At 45.5% G+C, this 15,712-nt stretch overlaps 1 protein-coding gene across 2 annotated transcripts in view; it reads left to right on the top strand.

Annotated features, from left to right (window-relative positions):
- Nucleotides 1-1,054: 1,054 nt before the first annotated feature.
- Nucleotides 1,055-15,712, top strand: part of MAP4K1 (mitogen-activated protein kinase kinase kinase kinase 1) — a 77,925-nt gene continuing 63,267 nt past the window's right edge. For both annotated transcript variants that reach the window (XM_053401834.1, XM_053401832.1), the window contains exons 1-2: nt 1,055-1,416; nt 10,844-10,901. In XM_053401834.1, coding sequence (XP_053257809.1) covers nt 1,309-1,416; nt 10,844-10,901 — 166 coding nt within the window. In that variant the 5' untranslated portion in view covers nt 1,055-1,308. The remainder of the gene's footprint in view (nt 1,417-10,843; nt 10,902-15,712) is intronic.

Raw genomic sequence — 15,712 nt, 5'->3', positions numbered from 1 at the left:
GCATCTCCACCCCCAGACACTGGGGTCCAGCTCCGAGGGCCTTCTGGCGATTCCCTCACTGCGAGAACCCAAGTTACAGGGAACCAGGCAGAGGGCCTTCTCGGTGGTGGTGCCCGCCCTGTGGAATGCCCTCCCATCAGATGTCAAGGAAATAAGCAACTATCCGACTTTTAGAAGACATCTGAAGGCAGCCCTGTTTAGGGAAGTTTTTAATGTTTAATGCTGTATTGTGCTTTTAATACTCTGTTGTGAGCCGCCCAGAGTGGCTGGCGAAACCCAGCCAGGTGAGCGGGGTATAAATTATTATTATTATTATTATTATTATTATTATTATTATTAAGGCTCAAAGGTGGGAGGCAGCTTGATTTTGAATTCAAGTGGCTGGAGTGCTGTAGTGCTTCGGGTCTTGCTTGCGGGTTTTCCACTGACGCACTGAGAAGAGGATGCTGGCCAGGGGCCACATTCCTTTCTGGGTAGCAATCTGAGAGCCATATGTGAGTGGTGGGTGGGGCCAGGGGCAAAAGTGGGCGGAGCAATGAATGTACATTTTACCTTCGTACAGTAGGCCAGTTCCTGCAAACACAGAGCCTTCACTCTCCTTCATCACCAAGAAGCGTTATCAGAGTTCTAGACACATTGTGGGCGTGCAAAAGCACTCAAGGAAGATTTGCAGCCAGGCCTGTCCAGGGTGTGACCAGTGAGAGTCCCAAGGGCCGCATTGTGGCCCCTGGCGCGGAGTTCCCCGCCGGTGCGCCAGCCCCAGCCCCTTCCCCGGGGGAAACCGATCCTGCAAAAGGGCCAGCGAAGAGGAGGAGATAGATCAGGGGTCAGCAATTTTTTTCAGCAGGGGGCTAGTCCACTGTCCCTCAGACCTTGGGGGGGGGACGGACTATATTGGGGGGGGGATTAATGAATTCCTAGGCCCCACAAATAACCTAGAGATGCATTTTAAATAAAAGGGCACATTCTACTCATGCATTTTAAATAAAAGGGCACAGTAAAAACACACTGATTCCCAGACCGGATTTAGAAGGTGATTGGGCTGGAACCGGCCCCCAGGCCTTAGGTTGCCTACACATGCATTAGAGGAACTGATGTGATCTCTGTATACCCGCCACAGGGCTTTAAAGGCCACGGTGGAGCTCGCACAAACCAATCGTGCATCAAATCAGGAAGCAGAACCCTGAGAAATTTATAAAGTGCCCTGACCGCATTGCTGTTCTGACGCCCACGCGCTGTGAGAGAGTCGCAGACTTTGCAAACCTCCACCTTGGGGTGGCAGGGGGTGGGGTGGGGATCCACTGAACAATGGATGCCCAGGAAAGAGCTGCCCTAGACATTTCTACCCGAAACCCCCAAGAGGACTTTGAACTTCTGCTGAGAGTTGGCGGAGGGACCTATGGAGAAGTCTATAAGGTAAGCAACCAAACCGCTGCTCCTTCCTGGACAGACTGAATGGCTGAGGGCATCACACATTTGGGGCTACGACTTCCACAGCTGCACACTCAGCCCCACACACCTCACAGAGTGTTTGTTGTGGGGAAGGAAGGGAAAGGAGAATGTTAGCCGCTTTGAGACTCCTTCGGGTAGTGATAAAGCGGGATGTCAAATCCAAACTCCCCCCCCTCCTCCTCCTTCTTCACACTAATTGACCGGCAAAAACAGGATTCCTCATAATATAATCTTAGCTCTGGCAGGGAAAACCCACCTCTTCCATTTGCATCAATTAAAATGCTCTATTTTATTCTTGGTTTCTTCCCCTGCCAGGCATATTTTGTAATATCTCTCTCTGCCACTCTTTGAAACACCCTGCGTTGCCAATCACTAGAGCTGTTTGAAATAGAAAAAGCATCTTCGGCAATACAGCCGCATACTAATTGAACTGGGTTTGAGGACAAAAGAAATAAATATGAAGTAGGGTTCGCCTGTGGAACTCATAGCTGCATGATATTGGAAAAGCTGAGAAGCGGGTTGTTCGCCACATTTTCATCCCGCCATTCCCCTAAAAGCCTTGGGAAAACATTGATCACTCCCTCTTTTTATCTTCATAGCAACCCTGTGGTGTAGGTTAGCGCAGTCCTATGAATCTTTAGAAGTAGAATCATAGAGTTGGAAGAGACCACAAGGGCCATCGAGTCCAACCCCCTGCCAAGCAGGAAACACCATCAGAGCACTCCTGACATATGGTTGTCAAGCCTCTGCTTAAAGACCTCCAAAGAAGGAGACTTCACCACACTCCTTGGCAGCAAATTCCACTGTCAAACAGCTCTTACTGTCAGGAAGTTCTTCCTAATGTTTAGGTGGAATCTTCTTTCTTGTAGTTTGGATCCATTGCTCCGTGTCTGCTTCTCTGGAGTAACGGCAACTGTGCTCAATTCTCTTACGCGTTCCTCCCAATATGTGCGCCATTGCCGTCCTTGTGTGTGTCATAGCTGAGTATGAATTCGTTGCTCTGTTGAGCGCTTCATCCACCACACAGTACCGGTTTCTGTGCCCAAGGCACTGTCTGCTTTTTAAAGCCGCGAGACAGGCTGCACTTCACGGGTTCATCTTTCTGCCTCACTACTATGTTGGGAAAAGCTGCACCAGCCGCATTTCCACCTGCCGTGTTGTACTTAAAGGCGCAGGAACCCTGACTGGGAGAGAAAGCGCATGACAACCGTCCTTCTGTCTGCCTTGGTAATTCTCTCCATGGAACATTGTTGTTGTTGTTTAGTCATTGAGTCGTGTCCGCCTCTTTGTGACCCCATGGACCAGAGCACGCCAGGCACTCCTGTCTTCCACTGCCTCCCGCAGTTGGGTCAAACTCATGCTGGTAGCTTCGAGAACACTGTCCAACCATCTCCTCCTCTGTCGTCCCCTTCTCCTTGTGCCCTCCATCTTTCCCAACATCAGGGTCTTTTCCAGGGAGTCTTCTCTTCTCATGAGGTGGCCAAAGTATTGGAGCCTCAGCTTCAGGATCTGTCCTTCCCGTGAGCACTCAGGGCTGATTTCCTTAAGAGTGGACATAAGAGAGGTAAATGCGAGGGACATTTATGGGATGGCCACTTTAAGTAAGAGATGGAGGCTCCCTCTCCCCTGACAATGTGAAATCAGAAAAGGGCAGGCAAAATGTTCAATGTGGTAGAGGCTAAGCAAATCAGTCTCTTAAGCTTAAGCCAAGAAAAAGTATTCTCTATAAGATTGAATATCAATATACGTATCAAGACTTTGAGATTAGACCACTGAAGAAGCCCGAAAAACTATCTTGGGAGTGGGCTACCTGCAGGCCCCAGTAAAAGGGCCCCATCGGGGGCGAACAGCGGACTCTTGATCATAGCTGTCAACGTTTCCCTTTTTATTTTATTTTTTATTTTTTAAAAATAATATTTTATTAAGTTTTACAAGAAAAAAACAATACAAAAGAAAAACAATACATATTAAAACACCAACAAATACCAACAATTAAAACACAAATAGAAAAAGAAAAAAAATATATAGCAAACCAGGAAAAAGGAAAAAGATATTAAAAAATTTAACAAAAAAAAAGAAAAGGAAAAAGAGAAGAACCTCTTTTCAGATTCTTATCATTCATTGCCTTATTTTCCTGACTTCCACCCGCCTCCCTTTCTTGTATTCCACTTTAAAATTGATCAGCAAATTCATTCTTATTAGTTTTATCCTTAAGTAATTTCCCTCACGTATTATACTTTCCCGATTTTCATCCAATATCTATCCCTTCTTTCATACTCTTGTTTCCCTTATTTACTAGAACCCCTTCATTTCATTTCAATGTCATCAGCATTCAAAGATTTTACAGTGTTTTTGTAAGTAGGTTTTAAACTTCTTCCAATCCTCCTCCACCCGCTCTTCTCCTTGATCTCGTATTCTGCTGGTCATTTCTGCCCAACGTTTCCCTTTTTAAAGGGAAATTCCCTTATTCCGAATAGGATTCCTCGCAAGAAAAGGGAAAAGCTGACAGCTATGCTCTTGATTACTTGGACTGCCAGGGCGAAAGAGGTGCAAAACGCCGGCACCCTGTCTACAACTTCATTAACATCTATCTACAACTCCACTAGCATCTCTTGGTATTGTGAATAACAGCAAACTTACGTTTTGTTGGTATCTTCATGAATTTATCTAAAAGACTGAGTTAAGCATTTGAAAAATCTATTGAAACCAGACATTATAAGTTGATATTAGGTTGGGTAGTTCGCTTTGTTTATGTTTTGTGTTTTTCTCAGAAGATTGATAAAGTATGTATAATTATTGTTCTGTGCATATTAATCGGCAATGTGTTGCATGAATCGCACTACCCCATGAGGCAAGGCTGCAGCATATGGGACTTTTCAGTGTGGGGGGGGGGGAAGACAAGCAGGCGGCGATGTGATAGGAGTGTATAAAATTCGGCGCAGCATGGAGAAAGTGGACAGAGGTAGTTTTTTCTCTCCTGTTGTCACACTAGAATTCGTGGATGTTCATTGAAGCTGAATGTTGTAAGATGGGCCATTGCAATTCGGCAGGCTCCAAATAAAGGACCATTTGGTCCTCTCAAGAGGCCAGATTTGGCCCTTGGGGACTCTAGTTCCTGACCTCTCCTGCTCACCTTTCCCTCCTCATTTCCAGCTCAAGGCTCAGCCCTAGAAGCTCCTTTCAGCGGTTGGAGAACATGATGGGTACATTTATTTCTTGGGCCGTAAGCCGCCATGATGGGACACGGGTGGCGCTGTGGGTTAAACCACAGAGCCTAGGACTTGCTGATCAGAAGGTCGGCGGTTCGAATCCCCGCGACGGGGTGAGCTCCCATTGCTCAGTCCCTGCTCCTGCCAACCTTGCAGTTCAAAAGCACGCCAGTGCAAGTAGATAAATAGGTACCACTCCGGCAGGAAGGTAAACGGCGTTTCCGTGCGCTGCTCTGGTTTGCCAGAAGCGGCTTAGTCATGCTGGCAACATGACCCGGAAGCTGTACACCGGTTCCCTCGGCCAGTAAAGCAAGATGAGCGCTGCAACCCCAGAGTTGGCCACGACTGGACCTAATGGTCAGGGGTCCCTTGACCTTTTAAGCTGCCATGACAAGTATCAATGCAGAATAAGCACCTGGGATGCTTCTATAATTATCTATTTCTATTGCCAGCAAATGGAAATTGAATTTTGTTTGGCTTTGACTGCAATAGACTGTTCAAGATACCTCGCAACTTATCTCCTTGTAAGCATCATGTGCACAGACACAAAATGTGAAAATTAACAGCCTTAGCGGAAGGACAAAGTATTGCTGTTGAAGAGAATGCTTCGGAACACATACTTTCCTTACCCCTTCCTGACACAGGTTTCCCCTGCACATCTGGTTTTAGTGGGTGGTTATTGTTATTTTTAAATTATCTGCATTCATATATTTGTCCCAAGTTGGGATTCAAGGAGGCTTAGAGCACTTAAAGACAACATCATAAAATCCAGAGCAATAGAAACAAACTAGTTAAAACATTAATTGAGATTCTTCAGAACACATTTAGTACCAGCAATTAAAATCCAATTTGCCTTGATAGGGACCCAGTGATCAGCACAATCTGCACCTTCGTTTCCAAAGGTCTATCTGAGCATGAAGGCCTCAGCCTGTTGGGGGAAGGGTAACAAAGAGGGAGCCAATCTAAACTCTCTTGGGAGGGAATTTCATAGTATGGGAGCCACCACAAAAAAGGCTCTCTCTTGTGTCACCACGAACCACGCTTTTGGTGTTGATGGGAGGCAAAGAAGGTGCTCAGCCCAGGATCTTAGCATGCGGGCAGGTTTGTATAGGGAGATACGATATTCCAGGTAGCCTGGGCCCAATCCCCATCTATGCCCCACCACCCACTCCTTCTTAAAAGGAGCTTGCCTGCCTTCTGATACTACTGGTATGAGAAGAATTACCATATTTTTCGCTCTATAAGATGCACCAGACCACAAGACGCACCTAGTTTTTGGAGGAGGAAAACAAGAAAAAAAATATTCTGAATCTCAGAAGCCAGAACAGCAAGAGGGATCGCTGTGCAGTGAAAGCAGCAATCCCTCTTGCTGTTCTGGCTTCTGGGATAGCTGCGCAGCCTGCATTCACTCCATAAGATGCATACACATTTCCCCTTACTTTTTAGGAGGGAAAAAGTGAGTCTTATAGAGCAAAAAATGTGTTATAATGGGGAGTGAATGACTGGGGTGTGTTCGTACGTGGACGAACCCCATAGCTTTTCTGTGGCATCTACAAAAGCTGTTCTTCCTGGGAGGTGTTCCCAGGGAATGCTCAGAATGGCAGCAACTTCTGCAAATTGTACAGGCATAGGGGAGAAATTGGTTTTGGATCACATTTCCTGGTTCAGTTCCTGAAACAATATGCAAACTGAAACTCGGCTATCCTTCAAAATTTGCATTTTACAAAAATGTGCACGCACCAGGGGAAAGTGTGCCAAGAATTGAAGACATTAGTGAAAACAACATAGGAAAAGACATTGTGTTGCGGGGGGGACACAACTGGTGGCAATAATAAAAATAATATTAATAGTAATAAATATTATTATTTGTACCCTCCCCTCCCCGGCTTGAGCCGGGCTCAGAGTGGCTAACATCATATAAGTGTTTATTAGGAGAAATTGGCACTAAAAAGATGGTGGATTTTTCATGATTAAAATTCATTAAAATTTGGCTCTTGATTAAAATTTGGAAACTGATGCAGAATGAGATGAATGTAAGATCAGGGAAAAAATCAGAAACTGGAGGGGGGAATGAAATGGACAGAAATCACTTTGTACTTACTTTCGTCCCAAACAATATTGTTGTTAATTAATTTGTGAGTAAGAATGGCTGCCATGTACATACATACTAGACCTTTAAACCCCACCTCAAAAAAGGAATTGTAGTTTACCCCCTCACAAGCTACAGCTCCCAGCACCCTTACCCAACTAATTCTTATGTGTTTATTACAGTTACTTACTGCAGTTCCCAAGTTTCTTTGAGGAGGGGAATGGGTGAATCTGGCACATGTGTACAGTGGTACCTCGGGTTAAGGACTTAATTCATTCCAGAGGTCTGTTCTTAACCTGAAACTGTTCCTAACCTGAAGCACCACTTTAGCTAATGGGGCCTCCTGCTGCCGCACCACTGGAACACGATTTCTGTTCTCATCCTGAAGCAAAGTTCTTAACCCGAGGTACTATTTCTGGGTTAGCGGAGTCTGTAACCTGAAGCGTCTGTAACCTGAAGCATCTGTAACCTGAAGCATCTGTAACCTGAGGTACCACTGTACATAAATTTTAGAAAGGGGCAAGATTAGATGCAGGTGCACAAAGCATTCTTGTACAGTGGTACCTCAGGTTAAGAACTTAATTCGTTCCAGAGGTCCGTTCTTAACCTGAAACTGTTCTTAACCTGAAGCACCACTTTAGCTAATGGGGCCTCCCGCTGCTGCGGTGCCGCCACCATACGATTTCTGTTCTCATCCTGAAGCAAAGTTCTTAACCTGAGGTACTATTTCTGGGTTAGCGGAGTCTGTAACCTGAAGCGTCTGTAACCTGAAGCATCTGTAACCTGAGGTACCACTGTACATAAATTTTAGAAAGGGGCAAGATTAGATGCAGGTGCACAAAGCATTCTTGTACAGTGGTACCTCAGGTTAAGAACTTAATTCGTTCCAGAGGTCCGTTCTTAACCTGAAACTGTTCTTAACCTGAAGCACCACTTTAGCTAATGGGGCCTCCCGCTGCTGCCGTGCCGCCACCATACGATTTCTGTTCTCATCCTGAAGCAAAGTTCTTAACCCGAGGTACTATTTCTGGGTTAGCGGAGTCTGTAACCTGAAGCATCTGTAACCTGAAGCGTCTGTAACCCGAGGTACCACTGTACACAGCTTTAAGTTTCCCTACAACGTGCCTTGGTTGTTTCAAGGCCTGGAAGCACCGCTTTCCCCTCTGGTTTGCCAGTTTCTATCTCCAAGGCCTCGTGGAGGAAGGGCAGCCTGTGTTGCAAGCCCACCTCCCACTTAATGTAACGGCTCACATCCTGCTTCATACTATCAAAGGAGCCGAGCGCTGCAGCTGTATCCTCTGCCAAAATATTTCAGCTTGCGTTCTCCTTCCTCTCTAAGCAGTCTCCCGCTTTGAGCTGCAGGATGCAGGACCCTAGCAAGGTGAGGCCACAGGAATTCACAGTCGAATCTCCTGCGGCGTTTACATTGCACTTGAGGTGGTATGCATGCATCTTTCCCATGCGCGTGCCTTTGTCACGCCCTGTTGGAGCCTCCTGCAACTGCGACGAGTCCCGGCAGGCCCTGCGAAAAGCCCGATGGGTCATTTGGAGGGTGCTGCGGATCCTCTTGGGCTTCGGCGCACCATGTGACGTCATGCACACTCTACGTTAGGTCAACCAGTCAGGCACCCACAGTCAGAATTCTGTGGGTGCCTCAGGACCCAGGCCCCGCTCCCCGAGTTGGCGCTTATACCCTGGAGGCTGCTGTAGTTGTTCCTTTGTCTGTTATTGCTATGCTTTATTTGCTGAATAATAATAATAATTATTATTTATTATTTATACCCCACCCATCTGGCTGGGTTTCCCCAGCCACTCTGGGCGGCTTCCAACAAAATATTAAAATACAATAGTCTATTAAACATTAAAAGCTTCCTTGACATCTGATGGGAGGGCGTTCCACAGGGTGGGCGCCACTACCAAGAAGGCCCTCTGCCTGGTTCCCCGTAACCTCACTTCTTGCAGTGAGGGAACCGCCAGAAGGCCCTCAGCGCTGGATCTCAGTGTCCGGGCTGAATGATGGGGGTGGAGACGCTCCTTCAGGTATACAGGACCAAGGCTGTATAGGGCTTTAAAGGTCAGCACCAACACTTTGAATTGTGCTCGGAAATGTACTGGGAGCCAATGCAGATCTCTCAGGACCGGTGTTATGTGGTCCCGGCGGCCACTCACAGTTACCAGTCTAGTGGCCACATTCTGGATTAATTGCAGTTTCTGAGTCACCTTCAAAGGTAGCTCCAAGTAGAGCGCATTGCAGTAGTCCAAGCGGGAGATAACTAGAGCATGCACCACTCTGGTTTGACAGTCTGCGGGCAGGGAGGGTCTCAGCCTGCGTTCCAGATGGAGCTGGTAGACAGCCGCCCTGGACACAGAATTGACCTGCGCCTCCATGGACAGCTGTGAGTCCAAAATGACTCCCAGGCTGCGCACCTGGTCCTTCAGGGGCACAGTTACCCCATTCAGGACCAGGGAGTCCCCCACACCCGCCCGCCCCCTGCCCCCCCAAAACAGTACTTCTGTCTTGTCAGGATTCAACCTCAATCCGTTAGACGCCATCCATCCTCCAACCGCCTCCAGGCACTCACACAGGACATTCACCGCCTTCACTGGTTCAGATTTAAAAGAGAGGTAGAGCTGGGTGTCATCTGCATACTGATGTGCATCTGGATGATATCATTGCCGAACCGTTGTATTCCAGATATGCCCACCTGGCCACCCTTCCTGTGTTTTTCCCAACCTGATTTGTGGCAACAATTTTGGGAGCAGAAGAAGAAGAGAAATGAAAGGAAAGGAAAACAGCATGTCAATCGATGTCAATAGAAGCTGACTAATTGAGGGGGCAATCAAGGGGCAATTCACCCTCCAGCCACGCTGATCAGGAAGCAATAAAAGCGGCTGGAACTTGTAATCAATGCTGCTGGGGTCTGCCCCCAAAATAGAGTTTTTACTATATTTGCTTGTTGGAGAGGCTATAGGTTCCTGGCAGCCATTTCCCCTCCCTACATGATACAAATCAGTAGTGTGGTGAGCAGCTATACCCAGTAACAAGCTTGTTATCCTGATAATTTCACAACTGCTGCTAGGCTGAACACATTATTTTTATCTTTCTTTTTTTTAAGAAAACCATTTATATCTTCCTCAGATGTAGATCGGAATGGCGTGAAATAAAAAACCCCACAATAAAATTCAGCAGACACTATAACAAATACAGGAGATAATAGGGCCACTAAAATATCTAGGAAGGCTCAAAACTGATTTTAATAATAATAACTCCCTGCGTATTGACATCAGGCAGATGTCTTCATTACACCCTTTTCGGCTCCTGCTAAAAAATATTTTGTTTAGGTAGGCCTACCCAGGTATGTAGTGTGTTGATATGTGGTTTCAGCGTATTGTTAATTTTAATCGGTTTTTTAACCCTTCAAATAGCCGTTTTGTACTTGTCATTGATAATTTTGTGCCATTCTTTTTGCAAACTGCCTCTCCCCCAAAGAGAAGTCACAGGAAAAAGCCCGGCTTGTGTGTTTGCTGCTGTTACACGAATTTTAAGTGCACACACTCCATAGAAAACCAATCCTTCATTCTTCAAAATGAGGAAATCTTTCTTCTTCTTTTTTGGCGATCCCTTGTATCCGAGTAAGATTGTCTTCCATAAACACGGTTTCAACAGTGAGTCTGTAAGTGACTGTGGAGGCCAATTCTGGATCCATACATTCTTCCACAGTGGGGACATAGGTTTCTGGATGGGAGCTGATCACGGTGTGGATTTTCCAAGCGTGCCTTCCTCTTAGCGCGTTTCTCCCTTTCGCCCTCAATTTGAGCGTCTTCAAAACTTGTGACACCTTTGGTAAAGGCTGTTCTCCAATTGGAGCTCTCATATAAAAAAACACTGTGAAAATTATTTTTAAAAAGTTTTGAAAAATACATCAAATTTGGCATAGCTCACTTCCGCCATCTAGTGCCACGTTTGCGTATTGCACTTTGCAACACATTTAAAATGTTTTGTTTGCAACTGTATAGCCGAGACCCTGGTCTCCAGCCACGTTTAGGCCTTTGCCCATCTTTTAAACACATTCTCCTTTCTGTATCTCCTCAGGCAAGGAACAAGGAGACGGGGAAACTGGCTGCTATCAAAATCGTAAAGATGGAAGCAGGTGAGCGAGGAAAACGATCAGCTACTTTTTAGTGCGCCACCGTATCATAAACTGAATGAGCCCTGAAATCCTTTCTCGCTGAGGAGTGCCAGAACTAAGGGGAAGAGTTGCTGTATGCATTTAAAGCAGTATTCAACTTTTCCAGACCCAGGAGATGCATTTTTAACCCAAACAAGCCTTTGGGGCTCCATTTCTTAATCTTTTGCCTTTAAAAAAAACAACAGACACACACACACCAAAATTTTTATTAAAAGTTTTCAGATTTTACATTTCCACATTAACATCTTTCATTACACCCATACATTCAACGACTTCCCTCCTCCCCCTTCCAATGTTCTTTTAATTTACCTATAATTCCTCCATATTCTTATATATCCATATGAATCAACACCCCCCCCAATTTTACATTCCTTTTAAATAGGTTACACTGTTGAAATTACATTAACACGGCCAGCGTTTTCAGCTGTGTACAATTTTTTGCCATATATTTTGCATGGAGGTTGTGCTCCGGCTGCGACTGACCGTGGATCAGGCCCACTAGCCGGGAACGACCCATCACAATAATTACTATTTATTTACACGGCAACCCCGCAGCTGAAGACCGGCTATTTAAAGCACATTCAACACAACGTTTGAAGCACATTCTTCCCCTACAAATAATCCTGGGAACTGTAGTTCTGTCCCCGCACAGAGCTACAATTCCCAGCACCCTTAAGAAACTGCAGTTCCCAGGACTCTGTGGGAGAAGTTGGGAGCTAATACAGTGGTGCCTCGCAAGACGAAATTAATCCGTTCCGCGAGTCTCTTCGTCTTGCGGTTTCTTCGTCTTGCGAAGCACGGCAATTAGCGGCTTAGCGGCTATTAACGGCTTAGCGGCTTTAAGAAAAAGGAAACAAACTCGCAAGAACTCGCAAGAACTCGCGAAGCAAGCCCATAGGGAAATTCGTCTTGCGGAACGACTCAAAAAACGGAAAACTCTTTCGTCTTGCGCGTTTTTCGTCTTGCGAGGCATTCGTCTTGCGAGGTACCACTGTAATAATAATAATAATAATAATAATAATAATAATAATAATAATATGTTGCCCATCTGACTGGGTTGCCCCACCACTCTGGGCGGCTCCCAACAGAATATTAAAAACACAATAAAACATCCAACATTAAGTTTTTTGAAGATGCTTTAAATGTATAGTGTGGTTCAAGACACTGTTTGATGGGCGGAAGTCAGTCTCTAAAATAAAGCTGGCTTGGGGAAAAAACAGAGTCTGACCAGCTCATTGCAGAAGCATGAGTGCTCTTTCATTCACTGTGTATATATGCTCAGAAACCAAATATTTTTAATTATCAAGGGTGTTAACGGAGAAATCCGAGGGCTCCCTTGGACAAAAAACAAGGACACCAGCCAGGAATACCAGAGCAAAACAGCAGCCAATAGGTTTGGTCCTTATTGAAGACTGTCGTGACAGGACTCCCACCTGCCACAACGTGAAACAAGATGGAAGCCCCAAACAAAAGAGCCCCCAAACTTTTATTAGCTGCTCATCCCCATGTTACACCCCCCCCAAACTACATCACTCATACATCACGGTTACATCATGAAAGGGGAGGTCTGGTGGCCGTAATCTGAGCATCCTGGACCCTGCCCCATGGTTCTCCTTGCCCCCCACCAAACACCCATCAAGTGTAACAAAAACGATATTTACATTTCCCTGTTTCCCAGCCAAGTTAATCACACCCTTTTGTCTTCATCTGGGTTTGTTATTTCTGGAATGGCTTCCTGTCTGGCACTCAGGTATCAGGATGCCAGGGATTATCACTCAGGCAGAGGGGCTGCTGAACAGCTGAGCTCACATGTCTATATGAATTTCTGAAGTTTTCCCGGTGAGCCAGTACATAGACACATTTATCAGTGAATTGTTACATTTGGTATTGTGCAGCAAAGGCCCTTGGAATAGATAGGAAGAAACTGTGATGAAGTGTTTAGTGGGGACAAATCACAAAAGTCACAAAAGCGATTGTGCTGGTTTTGGTAGTGGGCTGCATGTGCATGATATCTGCTGGAGGAGCAACCCCCCCAACCTTTACATAAATTCCTGCAACAAGGGAAGGGGGAAAACACAAAATTTGATGAACTCTGGTGCATATGAAGCTTTTTGGCCCAACTCCATCAGGTTGGCCCAAGAATGCCCCGGTGAGCCTTCCTGAGGAGATTTTGTTGAGAAGCCTGGCCGGCTCCCTCAGGGGAGAATCGAATCTCCTTTCTGGAATGTTCCGCTTCCTTTTTATTTATTTATAAAAATAATTTAAAAAGTCTCTAGTCTTGTTACTTGTGGAGAAGCAAGCAGGCTGTATTCTGCAAAATGGCTGACCAAGGAGTAGGCCGCCCCAGGCCTTCCTTGTGCTAAACACGTTGCATGATGTTGTTGCATCTTTAATTCTTAATATTATTCTATAATAATAATTGTGGGGAGAAGCTAAACCCTTTCGTCCCTCGCTGTAATCCTAACCCTCCTTGAGAGAAAATTCCTGTTGATTTCCCCACAACAATACAAACCATGTTACTTTTATGTAACATATATTTAGGGTAGGATATGCAATTCTTTTGAATAGCTTCTGTATCTGTTCCTGTTAGGGAACATTTATCTTCCTTTCTTGTTCTGTAACACATGTAAAAGATGGAAACAGCTTTTTAAAAAATCCCCACCATGTATGCTATCAGAAGCTCATTGGATTAAAGGCTGGATAGAAAGAACAATATATTTTGGAATAAGAAGTTGCAAGTTTCATGTCCGCCTTTATGTATTCTTTCTTTTTATTTTATTTTGCCGTGATGGAAATTTCTATTTCTGTTTTTGTTTTTGTGTGTCCTCACCCCTCTGGGCATGCACGCTTTGCAACAATTTCCTCTTTTTAATTCTATTTTTCTTTAAATAAATAAAAACAAGAACATCCTTCCTTTGTAGAGAACACTCCAGAAGGGTGAGGCAAATTGGATCACTTCTGTAAATAAGTGCTTTCCTAGCATTTTTCCACCTCCTTCAATGCTGAGGTTTGATTTTCTTGGAAATTTGGAAGCCACGTGGCAGCAGAAGAGAGGAGAGGGCAGATTAAGGTTAGAGGCTGCCAGTTGCCGACTTTTTATTGTTGTTGTTCGCAGCTCACACCCACATTTCTTTGGGAAATGCTGCAAAAGAGCGAATTTATTTTGTCGCAGCTGCCGTTCCAGTCCTGGATTTACATATAAGCTAAACAAGCTATAGCTTAGGGCCCCCAAAAAATTTAAACGAAAAAAAACCCCTGGATGTACATTTCCAGAATATAAGATAAAAAAGAAATAAAATAAAACCTACATACAGCAACAGTGTTTTGTATTGTGTAGGTTCCTATGATGTAAGTCATGGGCCCTGCTTGCTAGCCTGCTCCCTAAAATATTACTGGTTTGCTCCTTTCTATATATAGGGTGCATACATTCTGCATGGACTGGTTACATGGCAACATGCGCAAATGGCTTGAGATACCTATGGGGTCCATAAATTACCAGTACATTTCTGAGCACAATTCAAAGTGTTGGTGCTGACCTTTAAAGCCCTAAACGGCCTCAAAGGCCCTGTATACCTGAAGGAGCGTCTCTACCGCCATCGTTCTCCCCGGACACTGAGGTCCAGCCAGCGGCGAGGGCCTTCTGGTGGTTCCCTCATTGTGAGAAGTGAGGGTACAGGGAACCAGGCAGAGGGCCTTCTCGGTGGTGGCGCCCGCCCTGTGGAACACCCTCCCACCAGATGTCAAAGAAAACAACAACTACCTGACATTTAGAAGACATCTGAAGGCAACCCTGTTTAGGGAAGCTTTTAATGTTTAATAGGTTATTGTATTTCAGTGTTTTGTTGGAAGCCGCCCAGAGTGGCTGGGGAAACCCAGCCAGATGGGCGGGGTAGGAATAATAAATTATTATTATTATTAAGGATATATTCAACACAAAAAAGCAGTGACAATTTGTTGTTGACAAAGGACAGCTGGACATATAAAGGGCCCCATTACCTTCAGTAGCTTAGGGCCTCATCAAACGGATTTCAGCCGTGACGTTAATTGTGTGGCTGAAATCAACATGCAGGGCTTTGACGAAATGGAAAAATAAAGCCCAGCAGCCACGAGAGGAGCGCAAAGTGAAGGGGAAGAATGTAACCTTTCCTCTCTCGGTTGCGGACCCAGCGAAAATCTCCCCAAACTGTGACAATCGCCCACAGGAGTTGTGTTGCTTGGGGGCGGAGGTGGAGAGCTGTGGCTTCTATTTACCGTAAAACAACAACAGCCCTGCCTGTTACATGCTATCATTCAATGAAGCTGCGTGTGCACCATGCGTTTCATAGAATCATATAATTGTAAAGTTGGAAGGGCACCCCAAGGCTCATCTAGTCCAACCCGCTTCAATGCAGGAATCTCAGCTAAAGAACCCCTGGCAGACAGCCCCCCCGATGTCTGATTGAAAAGTCCTCCGCTTTCTGAAGGAGTCAGTTCCACTGTCCCTGTTCACGATGCTGAAGGACATTTAAAGCTGGAGAATAGGGGATCGTAATTACTTAGGCCAGAGATGGCCAAACTCGGCCCTCCAGATGTTTTTGGGACTACAACTCCCATCACCCCTAGCTAACAGGACCAGTGGTCAGGGATGATGGGAATTGTAGTCCCAAAACAGCTGGAGGGCCGAGTTTGGCCATCACCGACTTAGGCCAATACAGTCATACCTTGGGTTACAGATGCTTCAGGTTGCGTTTTTTTGGGTTACGGACTGCAGAAACCCGGAAGTCCCGAAACGG

Source organism: Podarcis raffonei, chromosome 8 (assembly GCF_027172205.1).
Source record: "Podarcis raffonei isolate rPodRaf1 chromosome 8, rPodRaf1.pri, whole genome shotgun sequence".
Lineage (NCBI taxonomy): Eukaryota > Metazoa > Chordata > Lepidosauria > Squamata > Lacertidae > Podarcis > Podarcis raffonei.
Note: the sequence above shows the minus strand (reverse complement) of the source record. Positions and strands in the feature narration are given on the sequence as shown.